At 46.4% G+C, this 12,874-nt stretch overlaps 1 protein-coding gene across 2 annotated transcripts in view; it reads right to left on the minus strand.

Annotated features, from left to right (window-relative positions):
- The window catches only part of MELK (maternal embryonic leucine zipper kinase), an 83,807-nt gene that overhangs the window by 41,910 nt on the left and 29,023 nt on the right, over positions 1 to 12,874 (minus strand). For both annotated transcript variants that reach the window (XM_077475373.1, XM_077475372.1), the window contains exons 4-6: positions 5,844 to 5,960; positions 1,213 to 1,356; positions 1,042 to 1,110 (exon numbers count right to left, since the gene is read on the minus strand). In XM_077475373.1, the coding sequence (XP_077331499.1) occupies positions 1,042 to 1,110; positions 1,213 to 1,356; positions 5,844 to 5,960 (330 nt within the window). The remainder of the gene's footprint in view (positions 1 to 1,041; positions 1,111 to 1,212; positions 1,357 to 5,843; positions 5,961 to 12,874) is intronic.

Genomic DNA, 12,874 nt, shown 5'->3' on the forward strand with positions numbered 1-12,874 from the left:
CTGCAGAAACGCAACAAAAGCAAACCGCATAGATGTGAACCAAGCCTAAGAAGCTAGGCCTTGGGGAAGCTCCCAAAATCTGTGTAGCTGTCTGGAAAGTGCCCCACACAGAACCCTATGCCTAAAAGTCACTTTCAAGCTGTTCCTGCAACAACTGTGGGATAACTAAACTGCACTTCAACAGTCAGGCAAAGGATGACCGTGTCAGGTAGCTGAAATTGAAGGGGGGGGTCATAGTGGAAGTATCCTAGGCAAACATAGTTTATTTGCCAGTGTCCAATCCTCTTGTGGGAGGCAGTGTAACCAAAAATGTTAAAAAGTCTTCCTGCTTTCCTCATTGAAAAAGAGAAAAATCTGAGTGGTGACTACCCTAGGGCTCTTGGCAGGGACCTGTAAATTCAGCTGCACCACCACTAGGGCTCATGGGTGGCAAGACTATTTGGTTATAACAGACACAAAGATAACTTGTGTGTTAACAGCAACCAGGATTTTCCTTTTTTTTTTTTTTTTTTTTTTTTTTTACAACCTGCTGGAAAGAAGAAATGCAAGATTTTAAAAAATAAATATGAATGGTTTTTAAAAGGCTCTTTAGAGAACTGAATATCCAGACTGTTACGCCTAACCTCCAAATTGCACATACACACAGTGTATTTACCTCCCATTCAAGGCCTACACATTTTGCAAGTAAAAGCATTTTCCTTACATTAAATCAAAAAAGTGTAGTAAAATATGTGCATATTTAACGGTCATATAATAAGCATTTTGTTACTTTTCATTATAAAAAGCAGCTTAATCTCCCCCTCCCCACTACAGGCTATATTATGGAAATGTCTTGTATTCTACAGCAAGGTAAAATTAAGATGAAGACTAAAAATCTGCTGCTTGTTGCAATTATTACAAGTAACAGAAGAGGGAGCAAATGACTGCAAAGGGAAAGAAAATAAGCATTTCCTGCAGCAGTAGCCGTTGCTGAGCCGATGTCACACCTATGAAACAGTGCAGACCACCACAACAAAAAAGATGCAGACAGACCATGCATACCTTTGGCTTTGCACAGAGACCAAAGTCTATTAACTTCAAGTTCTGATCTTCATCAATAAGGAGATTTTCCTATAAAAAAATAAAAACCACATATTTTTCACAAAGCTTTCTATAAGCAATGAAATCAAAAAGGAAAATCCTAAAACAGAAAAAAAAAAAAAAACAACTCACTGGTTTGAGATCTCTGTGTGCATATCCCCGACTATGGATATAAGCAACAGCAGATACGATCTGTCGGAAAAAAACTCTAGCCTCCTCTTCAGTTAGTCGGTCCTTGGCAATAATGTAGTCAAATAATTCACCACCAGGGCAATACTGTGGAAAAAACACAATTCAGATAAAATGTTTAAAGTGGAGGGCCACCCTGAAAAACAAAAATACATTAAAATTTAGAAGAAAAAAAAAAAAAAAAAAACAAACTTAACAGAAATGCCTGTTGCCAGGCACATCGTCCTAATCGGCCTCTTCCTCCTCCGCGGTGATCTTCTGTCTTCTCTCCTCCGTGCGGCGTCTTCTGGGTAATGGGTCGCGCTTTGTTCTGGGAACTGTGTGTCCCAGAACACAGCGCGTCCCATTCACAAAGCGCTGCGCGACTCGCGCAAGAGCAGTAGGAAACGGGCAGTGAAGCCGCAAGGCTCCACTGCCTGTTTCCCTTAGCTAAAATGGCGGCGCTGGGACCCGAGAGCCGAGGGACGGGTCAGCCTCGGGCAGCGGACATCACTGGCGCCCTGGACAGGCAAGTCTGCTTATTAAAAGTCAGCAGCTACAGTGTTTGCAGCTGCTGACTTAAAAAAAAATATTTTTTTTTAAAACCGGCCCTCCTCTAAGTAACAAGCGTCTATATCTGTAGGCAACAGGTTACACCCAGCGATTTGTTCTCAGGAAGAGTTATGCCATGTATACACGATCGGACTTTTGAAATGAACGGTCTACTCCAGGTAGACTGAACTAGCGAAGGAAGTCAATGTCGCCGCCTCCATTGGCGAGATTGACACCTCGCTGGCCCCATCACCTGGTATGGATTTAAAGGAGAAGCCCTACACCAAAAAAAAATGGCAGTCCCCGTTTCTGCCCCCCAAAGTCAATAGCAGACCATTATCCGAGCATGCAACCCGGCTGGTCAGGAAAGGGGGTGGGGACGAGTGGGCCCCCCCCCCTCCTGAGCCGTACCAGGCCACATGCCCTCATCATGGGGGGTGCTTTGGGGAAAGGGGGGCCCTGCAGCACCCCCACCCCAAAACACCTTGTCCTCATGTTGATGAGGGCAAGGGCCTCTTCCCGACAACCCTGGCCGTTGGTTGTCGGGGTCTGGGAGGGCTGGAATCTGGGAGCCCCCTTTAATAAGGGGGCCCCCAGATACCAGCCCCCCACCCTATGTGAATGAGTATGAGGTACAATGTACCCCTACCCATTCACCTGGTGAAAAAAATAAAAATAAAAAAAGTGTAAAATAAAAGTATAAATTAAAAAAAAAAAAAAAAAAAAAAAAATCAAAACAAAACAAAAACACATAAAATAATTCACTAGACAGCTCCGGTGGTCTTCTCGTCGGACTCCTCCACTATCTTCTGCTAGCTCTTTTACTAGTGGACGAGCCCGGCTTTCCCCACCCCCTTTCCTGACCGGCCGGGCTGAGTGCTTGGATAAGGGTCTGCTACGGACTTTGGGGGGGGGGGGCGCCCCACGCCGTTTTTTCGGCATAGGGCTTGCCCCTTTAAATCCACACTAGGCAACAGGGCTAGCGAGGTGTCAATCTCCGATGGAGGTGGCGACATTGACTTCCTTCGCTATTCCTGGCGAACTGGAGCCACGTTCAAAATTAACTGACTTCTCAGTGTTCGGGCAAGTCCGTTCATTTCAAAAGTCCGGCGGACTCCATCCATAATCTGGCGGGTTGTCCGCCGGACCTAGCCCACCGGAAAAGTCTGGTCCTATGTGGGCAGGTCCACTCGTTCGGAAAGTCCGGTGGACCTCAGCTGCAAAGTCCGGCGGTTTGTCTGCTGGATAGTCCAATCGTGTGTACGCAGACTTAAGCCTCATACACACGATAGGACTTTGTACAAACTTCCCCTTGGATTTTTGTACAAAGGGTGTCGGCCCTGAACTTGTATTGCATACACACAGCAGGACTTTTTCAGCCAACTTTCACCAAATCACGTGGTTTTTCTGCTCTTTACCGCCACCTTTGGTCAACTTCTGTATTGTTGTCTGATCTTTTGCATTGGTTCTGAGCATGCCTGTTTGTACTTTGTACAAAAGTCCTATGGTTTTGTGTACACACGATCAGACTTTGCTCCATCAGACTTTTGTTCCCAGAAAGTTTGTCCGTTCACACAGCCAACAAAAGTCTGATGAAAACCAAAAAAGTTTGTCCGATGGAGCGTACACACGGTAGGATGTTGCTCCAAAACAGCTAATTTGCATGTTTGTTGTCATAAAGTCTGATCGTGTGTATGGGCCTTTAGAGTGACTCCAGTAAGGATGTAAGATTTTTCTATTATAATTTCTTCTATGAAAATGCTGCATATACGTTTTCCATTCCAGTCAAAAGGTGGGGCTCTAGGCTTATGTACATATTTACCGATTTTGGCTTTAACCAGTGATAATGGACAACTGTTGCATTGTATAACATTCGGGTACAACTTTTCACAGACTTTTTGGGGGGTTAACCTTGAAGTCTATGGCCCTCAAGTTGCATGAAAGTCAGACTAAAGTAGTGCATGACCTACTTTGAAGCTGCTGCAACTTTAAGTTGCACATAAATGAATGTAATCATTGGAAAACACGGGGAAGGACTTGTCATGCGTCTGATGTCCAAAGTTGCATGACAAGTCGCACAAAATGCAAATGGCAGAGCTTTACCTAAAAAGGAGAAATTCCACTATTCTTCCTACTCCACAATATTTGACTTTTATTGGGGGGTTGGGGGGGGAGAGATTTACCTAGTTTAGACAGGTACCCGCTCCTACTACCATTTGGATTGCGGAAGTTCTTCTCCCCCCTCTCTCCCCACAGTCATCTGGGACACGTCACAGGTCCATGAAGACTGAGACCATTCACATCAGGTAATGACTGATAAGCGTTCAGTGAACATAAACAAATCCATTTTTTGTTCATTTTTTTTTACATATACCTAGTGAAAAACTGTTCGGATGGGAAACACATTAACCTTTCGATTTATTATTTGTTTGGCAGAAAATGTAGACACTTGTCCTTCATTTTTTTCAGCTCAAAAGATGTCCCAGCGATTACCGATTTTGTGCCCATTAACTGGCCGAAAAACTAACAAACTGGCTAAATTTCAGATTTCGTATAGTGTATGGCCAGCATTACACTTGCACAAAATCAGGAACTTTTTTTAGTCAGGTGTGCAATTAACCAATTATTCCAAGCAGGTGCTAATGATTAATTTCAAATGTAGGTTGAGGCCAGGTTCACACTATACTACACAACAGTAGTACGACTTTCATCCCAATTTGCTCTGCGACATCAGTCCTACATCCATCTAACTTTATGAACCGGATACTACTTTGATCCGACCTTTCAGTACAACTTATCCTTTGACCAATCAAAACTAACACACAATGGGAGGGGCTACAGCAGGGGGCAGGAAATAACACAATGTCGGATGCCAAAGTCGGATGGTTAGGACAAGGATCCGACTTTGATCCTACTTCAATGGTAGTTCAATGGGCTGAACTAGGATCAAAGTCAGACCAAAGTAGTACAGGGAGCATTTTCGACTTGTGTCGGACCAGTTAAAGAGGAAGTAAACCCTGATGGGTTTACTTCCTCTTTGTCTCCCTGCAAACGTAAAGCATAATGGGCTACTATGCATTGCATAGTAACCCATTATGTGTCACTTACCTGACAAAGGAGCCAGCGATGTCACCGCTGTCCCCTGTAGTCTGCAGCATCCATCTTCTTCCGGGTATCGCTGCTCCGGCCACTCACAGCGCCGGAGCAGCGATGACGTCACTCCCACGCACGAGAGCCGCCACTAACGGCATATCGCTGTTAGCAGCAACATGCGAACAGTGATAGTGCGCCTGCGCGCCGCTGTCTACGGCGTATGCGCCGTAGACAGCTGTGACAGTCTTTTAGTAAATATCTCCTAAACCGTGTAGGTCCCCAAGACCCCCTTCACGCTGCTAGCGGTAAAGCACAGCTACTTTTAGCAGCGCTTTTAACCCTGCTAGCGGCCGAAAAAAGGGTTAAAAAGTAAGTGCCGCTGCCTAAGCGCTTTGCAGCGCTGCCCATTGATTTCAATGGCAGGGACCGTTTTGGAGCTCCCCCCCCCCCCCCTTTTTTATTATCCTGCAAGCGCACCACCCCAATGTGAAAGCACTTGGGCTTTCACACAGGGGAGGCTTGAGAGCCGCTTTTCAGGTGCTATTTTTAGTGCTTAAAACACCTGAAAAGTGTGTGAAAGGGGTCTTATAGTGGTCTTTGTATATTGCCTACTTCACAGTACAAACCGCTACAGGAGATCAGGGGCTTTTATTTCATAGCTCTTACTACTTGTTAAAAATAGGTGAATAATTTAATGCCCAGTGTCTCAAATTATTCTATACATTCCTTTATGTTCCACTACTTTTCATACAAACACAACATCAAACAATAGATACTCATTTAGCTGTGAACCTCCAATGCTGCATGCCCAAGTATGAAAGACATTTTTATTGGTGTGGCCTTGCCAAAACCCTCCTTAGCAGAAATGTAGACTGGAGAAGAGAACTGGCCTAAACTCTTGGACAAAAATTCATTTTCAAGCTATTTCCATTTAAATGCAAAATAGTCACCTCAAGGATCATGAAAATCTTCTTTGGTGTCTCAATTACATGGTAGAGTCTACAGACGTGTTGGTGACTTAGATTCTTCATTGCATCAATTTCTGTTTTGACTCGAGGCAAATCATCCTTGAGGGAAAAATTAAAAAAAAATTATACATACAGTTCAGGGAAATATATATATATATATATATATATATTTTTTTTTATTCTAATCAACTTAGGCTCCATTCACACGTGTGCGACTTGTCGTGCAACTTTGGACATCAAAGTTGCATGACAAGTCCTCCCCCATGTTTTCCCAATGATAACCATTCATTTATGCGCGACTACCTTGCACTACCTTGGGCCGACCTTCAGGCAACTTAGACTTCAATGTTAACCTTCAGAAGTTGCATGAAAGTCGTACCTGAATGTTATACAATGCAACATGCGTGCAACAGTTGTGCAATATAACTGGTCAAAAGCCAAAGTTGTATCCAAGTTGTACCCATCAAAAGTCAGCGCAACTTGAGTGTTACAAGTGTGAATGGAACCTAAAACCCATACAGTACATTAAAATCACCAAAGTCACATTAAATGGTTGCTTTAAGCAAGAATGTAAAGCGGCATTAATAAATCTTGGGCATGAAATTAGAACACATTTTTAATGTTTACATGACAATTTAGAGCGGTTGAAAAAAGATAAAAGTATTTATACCTGAAAGCATTCTCTGTATTAGAGTAAAAACCTTCCATGTTCAGCTCCTCCTAGCCACCCCTAAATTTTTTACCTGGCCTCACCTATTCAGTGCTGTACCCCAGAGCATTGGCTCCTGCTGCTGTCAATCAAGTTCTGTGAGTGAGTGGGGGGGATTTGGCCAGCCATGCTGTGTGCGTCTATAGACATGACATGCACAGCCTGGCCCAGGAGCAAGCCTCCGCAACATAGGTCTAAAGTCATTTGCCAAATATATTGCTATTCACCTAGTTCCTCTCCTACAGATATTCATTCACCTGGACCATGTGGGCATTATGCCCTCCAGGGAAGCAAAAGATGGTACTAACCGAGCAATAACTGTATTCACTCAGACTTATCAAAAGTTCATCACACCTTTATCTTTTCAACAAACGTGAAAAAGTCCTTCAATAGGATCGATTGGTCTTTCACCTGTCTCACTCTGGAGGCCGTAGGCTTTGGCCCCAATATGCTTTATTCCTTCTTCTACAAACACAAGTACATGCAAATAGAGTATTCGAATTTGTGGTTCTCCATCTGAAAATGGCAAAAAACAGGGGTGTCTGCTCTCCCCACTTATAATTATTCTAACTCTAGAGCCATTCCTGAGAACAGTTGTAGCAAAACAAAAATATTACCAGCATCATAGTAGGCGAGGTTGAAAAAAAAAAAAGTTCACCAAGTCCAGCCTATGTGTTTGATTATGTCAGTGTTGCATTGTATATCCCTGCATGTTGCAGTCATTCAGGTGCTTATCTAATAGTTTCAATAAACTATCGATGCCCCCCCCCCCCCACTGAGACCACCGCCTGTGGAAGGGAATTCCACATCCTTGCCGCTCTTACAGTAAAGAACCCTCTACGGAGTTTAAGGTTAAACCTCTTTTCTTATAATTTTAATAATGAGTGGCCACGAGTCTTGTTAAACTCCCTTCTGCAAAAAAGTTTTATCCGTATAGTGGGGTCACCAGTATGGTATTTGTAAATCATACCTCCTCTCAAGCGTCTCGAGAGAGAATAAGTTCAGTGCTCGCAACATTTCTTCATAATGAATATCCTTCAGGCCCTTTATTAGCTTTGTTGCCCTTCTTTGTACTCGCTCCATTTCCAGTACATCCTTCCTGAGGACTGGTGCCCAGAACTGGACAGCATATTCTAGGTGCGGCCAGACCAGAGTCTTGTAGAGCGGGAGAATCATTGTTTTATCTATGGAATTAATCCCTTTTTAAAGCATTCCAATATTCTGTTGCTTTGTTAGCAGCAGCTTGGCATTGTATGCCATTGCTGAGCCAATTATCTACTAGGACCCCCAGGTCCTTTTCCATCCTAGATTCTCCCAGAGGTCCCCCCGTGTATAGGATTGCATTCATATTTTACCTCATTTGCCATGTAGTTCCCCACCCCATTAATTTGTTCAGATCCTTTTGCAAGGTTTCCACATCCTTCTGAGAAGTTATTGCCCTGCTTAGCTTAGTATCGTCTAATACAGAGATTGACCCGTTTACCCCATCATCCAGGTCGTTTATGAACAAATTAAACAGGATTGATCCCAGCACAGAACCCTGGGGGACCCCACTACCAACCCCTGACCATTCTGAGTACTCCCCATTTATCACCACCTTCTGAACTCACCCTTGTAGCCAGTTTTCAATCCATGTACTCACTCTATGATCCATGCCAACGGACCTCATTTTGTACAGTAAACATTTATGGGGAACTGTGTCGAATGCTTTTGCAAAATCCAGACACACCACGTCTACCGGCCTTCCTGTATATGGTCCCTTATCCCCTTCAAGAGTTTACATACTATTGATGTTAGACTAATTAGTCTAATTACCAGGGATGTATTTTGGGCCCTTTTTAAATATTGGTGCTACATTGGCTTTTCTCCAATCAGCTGGTACCATTATAGTCAGTAGACTGTCAGTAAAAATTAGGAACAATGGCCTGGCAATTACTTGACTGAGTTCCCCCTACCTATGATGACCATTCTCAACAGTCCATTATATTTTCTCAGCAATCCACTCACCACAATACCCAGCCTCCTTGTAGAATTTGGCTCAAGCACTCAACCCGACTCCCCCAGAACAGGCTCTACAGGCCAATTTTAAATTTCAAATGGGCCGCTTCACACATTAAAAATATTTAGCCATGGGGCGTGGCCTGGACGGCGATGGAGTAGGTCGCAAGTGAGTTGTGCTCCGCTCCCGGTTTATCCTGAACAGCTATCCTGTGCTTCGGTAACAGCCAAAAACTGAAGGGAATCGGTGGATTGAGACCCCATCACTTATCCCGACATGTCTCCTATGAAAAAGCACGGCGCGGCGGTGGCCTCCCTGGATAAGTACCGCAGGCAAGATAGGGAGTCGGCTCAAGATGGCGTCTCCTCGCCCTCAACAGCTCAACCAGCGGCGAATGATACTGATAAAGTGCTGGAGGCCATCTCCACCTGCCAGTCTTCCCTTACTACCAAAATTGAGGAGATCAGAGTCGACATATCCCTCATCAGACAGGAGGATAGGATCGGCCAGGCGGAAGATGTGCTACATCCGCTCCAGCACTCCCACGAGGAGGTGAGGCGCCAGCTTCATCTCCTTGCCCAAAAACAGGACGATCTTGAAAATAGATCACGCAGGTCGAACCTTCGTTTTATAGGCCTGCCGGAGGGTGCAGAGGGCTCCGATCCACCTACCTTTCTTGAGAATCTTCTGGTAAAAACCTACGGAAGGGAAGCATTCTCCACCACCTTTATAGTGGAGCGGGCGCACCGTATGCCTGCGAGGCGCCTGCTGGAAGGCGCACCGCCCCGCACATTCATTGCCAAGTTGCTCAATTACCGGGACAGAGACACCGTTTTGCGCCTGAGCAGAGAAAAGGGCAACATCCCCTATCAGGCAGGTCACATCATGGCCTTCCCGGATTTCTCCGCAGAAGTTCAGAAGCAACGGGCTCGCTTCGCCGAGGTCAAGAGACGGCTGCGAATCAACCACATCAAATATGCCATGATGTACCCGGCGAGACTCCGTGTCCTGGGAGAAGACCGAGCACACTTCTTCAACGACCCGGCGCAGGCAGTGGAATGGCTGGAGAGGAGGGAGGCTGACAGGAATAGTCGGGCCTAATGGATGGGTTGCCCTACCGCCTCGTGGTGGTAAGATGTTCTGCTCTATGCCACTGCTCCTGGGGATCCCTTCCCATGACTGTGTACTCACCGCCGGGGGTAGGATTTTACCGACTATTGGTTGGGCTATTTTACTTACTACCACGCACTGGCCTGCTGATGTCTGCTGGCACTTTTGGCTTTATGCATCTCTACCTGCAACTTCACCATGTGTGCCAGGCCTCACCATATAAACTGAGACTGTCCCAGCGCGGTTTGATGATCTGAAGCCTGACCACTATCTTTCCTCTGTGACTGTCTGCGTGGGCCTAGTAGTTCCTGTGCTGTGTCTCCTTGCCTCCCCACGGCTGGCTGACCTTGCATTATGAGTACACTGTATTCAGGCATATGCTCTCCTTCTCTTCTCTTAATTCTTTTGTTCCCTTTTTATTTCTCTCATCTCTTCCTCTTCTTAACCTTATTATTGTCACAGCTGTTAATCGTACTTTGCTTGGAATGTTTCTTTCATTGATACCGGGGGCGGAGGCGGCAACCCTTGTTTTACGGCTCCGGCCCAGTTGGGGGGGGGGCTGAGAACTGGGTGGGGGGAGGGGGGTTGAGATTGGGGTATGGGTTTGTATTTGTTTTTTGGTTAATTTCTGAGTTTATGGTACAAAGCAATGTGCTCCTATATTCACGGATGGGCTGCTGGTTGGTGGATGGGGGGGGGGGGGGGGGGGGGGGGGAGTGGGATGGATCCAGCACTGGGGATCGGTCCGCCCAGCCAGATGCATAGACTGAACACTACTGTCATATGGCTCCGGTTAAATTTCTGACGTGGAACGTCCGGGGTATCAGGGATAAGCTCAAACGTACGGCCATTTTCACTTGCCTTAAATCTTACAGAGCAGATGTTATAGTACTTGTAGAAACTCATGTTACGGGCCGGCTCCAGTTGGCACTTAGGAGGCCGTGGGTTGGCTGGGCGTACCACGCAACCCACACCCCCCATTCTCGGGGCGTATCCTTGTTAACTTGCGGACAGATCCCCAGGGCCGGTTTGTCTTTATACACTGCACTATACAAGGCAGACGTTATCTAATCTTGGCTCTGTACATACCACCTCCTTACTCCGCTAGTATTGGGTCTGAAGGACTATCCTATATGGCTCAGCACCCAGATACCCCTGCCGTATGGCTTGGGGACTTTAACAGTGCCCTCAACCCAAACATGGATAGGCTGCAGAGTGGTTCCGCTCCTACGGCCCAGATAGGATCTAGACTATGCCGCACCCTTAGGGAGTTTTCGCTGACTGATGTATTGCGACACAGGTACCCCACGACCCAGGCATTTTCATGCTTCTCAGCCACACACTCTACTATGTCCCGCATAGATTATATTTTGGCGTCAAACATCCTCCTCCCCCAGTTGGAGGATGCGGGGTTCTATGCGAGATCCTTATCAGATCACGCTCCCTGCTGGGCTACCTTTATGCTGGCACAGCAAGCTGGACCTCGGGTCTGGCGCCTCAATCCCTTTTGGCTGAAGGCGCTGGGGGAGCGGGATGACCTGTCTGAGGAGTGGAGTCGCTTTTTTGCAGTTAATAGGGGGACAGCAACGGGTGGTAGTGTCTGGGAAGCATTCAAGATTCATGCACGATCCACTCTGATAAGGCGAATCAACAGATTGAAAAGTTCCTCTAAACTGCTAATCAGTCAGGCGGAGGAGCAGTTGGAGGTTGTCACCCGGGAGTTCGTAATGCACCCCAGTGCGGCGAACGTCTCGGCTCTCAAGCTCCAAACACGTGTTTTAGACCAATTGCAATTCGAACAGGCCAGGCGAAAACATTTTTTTTACGCGACAGCGGATATTTGAGCAGGGTGAGAGCGGGTAAACTGTTGGCATACCTCGCTCACCAGGATGCGTGGCCGCCGGTAGTGGTGTCTCTAGTGGATGAGAGTGGAGCTCTTGTCTCTGACCCGGGGAGCGTTGCTGAGATGTTCCGATCTTACTACGCTGACCTCTACACCTCTCGTGTGGAGGTCACGCCACAGGAGACCCGGGACTTTCTACAGGATGTTTTATTTCCTCAACTTTCGGTAGCCCAGATCACAGACCTGGAGGCTCCGATTACACTTGAGGAAATTGAGCTGGCGCTCTCGTCCTTGGCAGTGTCCAAGGCCCCAGGGCATGATGGTCTACCGTTAGATTAGCTGCATATTCGGAGGTATTGGCCCCCGAGCTACTAAATCTGTATACTTACCTTTTTGAATCCGACTCCCTACCAGACACCTTACGACAAGCGACAATTATAGTCATTCCAAAACCAGGTAAAGATCCGCACCGCCCCGATTCGTATCGCCCGATTTCACTGTTGCAGGTGGACATAAAAATTTTAGCCAAAATATTAGCATCCCGGTTGTGCCCCCATATCTTGTCCCTTATCCACCCAGATCAGACAGGTTTCATGCCCAGTAAAAACACGGCGATGAACATCCGCAGACTCCACATGAACTTGCAAGCTTCCCACGACAATGGGGGTACTAGGGCCGTGGTGGCATTGGACGCGGGTAAGGCATTTGATTCAGTGGAATGGGGGTATCTGTGGGAATGCCTTAGACGATTTGGGTTTGGACCTAATTTTTTTAAAATGGGTCAAAATCCTATACTTTTCTCCGGAGGCGCGTGTGGCGATAAACGGTTGCCTGTCTGGTCCTCTTCCCTTGGGACGGGGGACCAGACAGGGGTGCCCACTATCCCCAATTTTATACGCCCTGGCGGTGGAACCGGTGGCTATATCCCTCAGGTCCAACACCCTTATTAGGGGCCTTAGAGCGGGGTCCATAACGGAGACGGTGAGCATGTACGCAGATGATATGCTCCTATATCTTGAGGATGAGGGGCCCTCATTGAGAGCCGCTCTTAGTACCATTGAAGACTTTGGTAAACACTCGGGCCTTACTATTAACTGGGCAAAGTCGCTAATTCTCCCCATTGACCTATCTCCGCCGGAGCATGACGCGGCCTCCCTCCCATTGTGCAGGGTGTCTTCCATTCAGTATTTGGGAGTCCAGATTACTAGGGAACCCTCTGATTATAGTTCATAATATTGAACCTCTGATTTCGTATTTGAAAAATAAAAAACTCAATCCTGGGCTAGACTCCCCCTCGGTGTAATGGGAAGGATAAACTTAATCAAAATGATTCTCCTGCCCAAGTTCCTATA

Source organism: Lithobates pipiens, unplaced genomic scaffold (genome assembly GCF_037356315.1).
Source record: "Lithobates pipiens isolate NorthernLeopardFrog02 unplaced genomic scaffold, aLitPip1_a1.2 Scaffold_13, whole genome shotgun sequence".
Taxonomy (NCBI): Eukaryota; Metazoa; Chordata; class Amphibia; order Anura; family Ranidae; genus Lithobates; species Lithobates pipiens.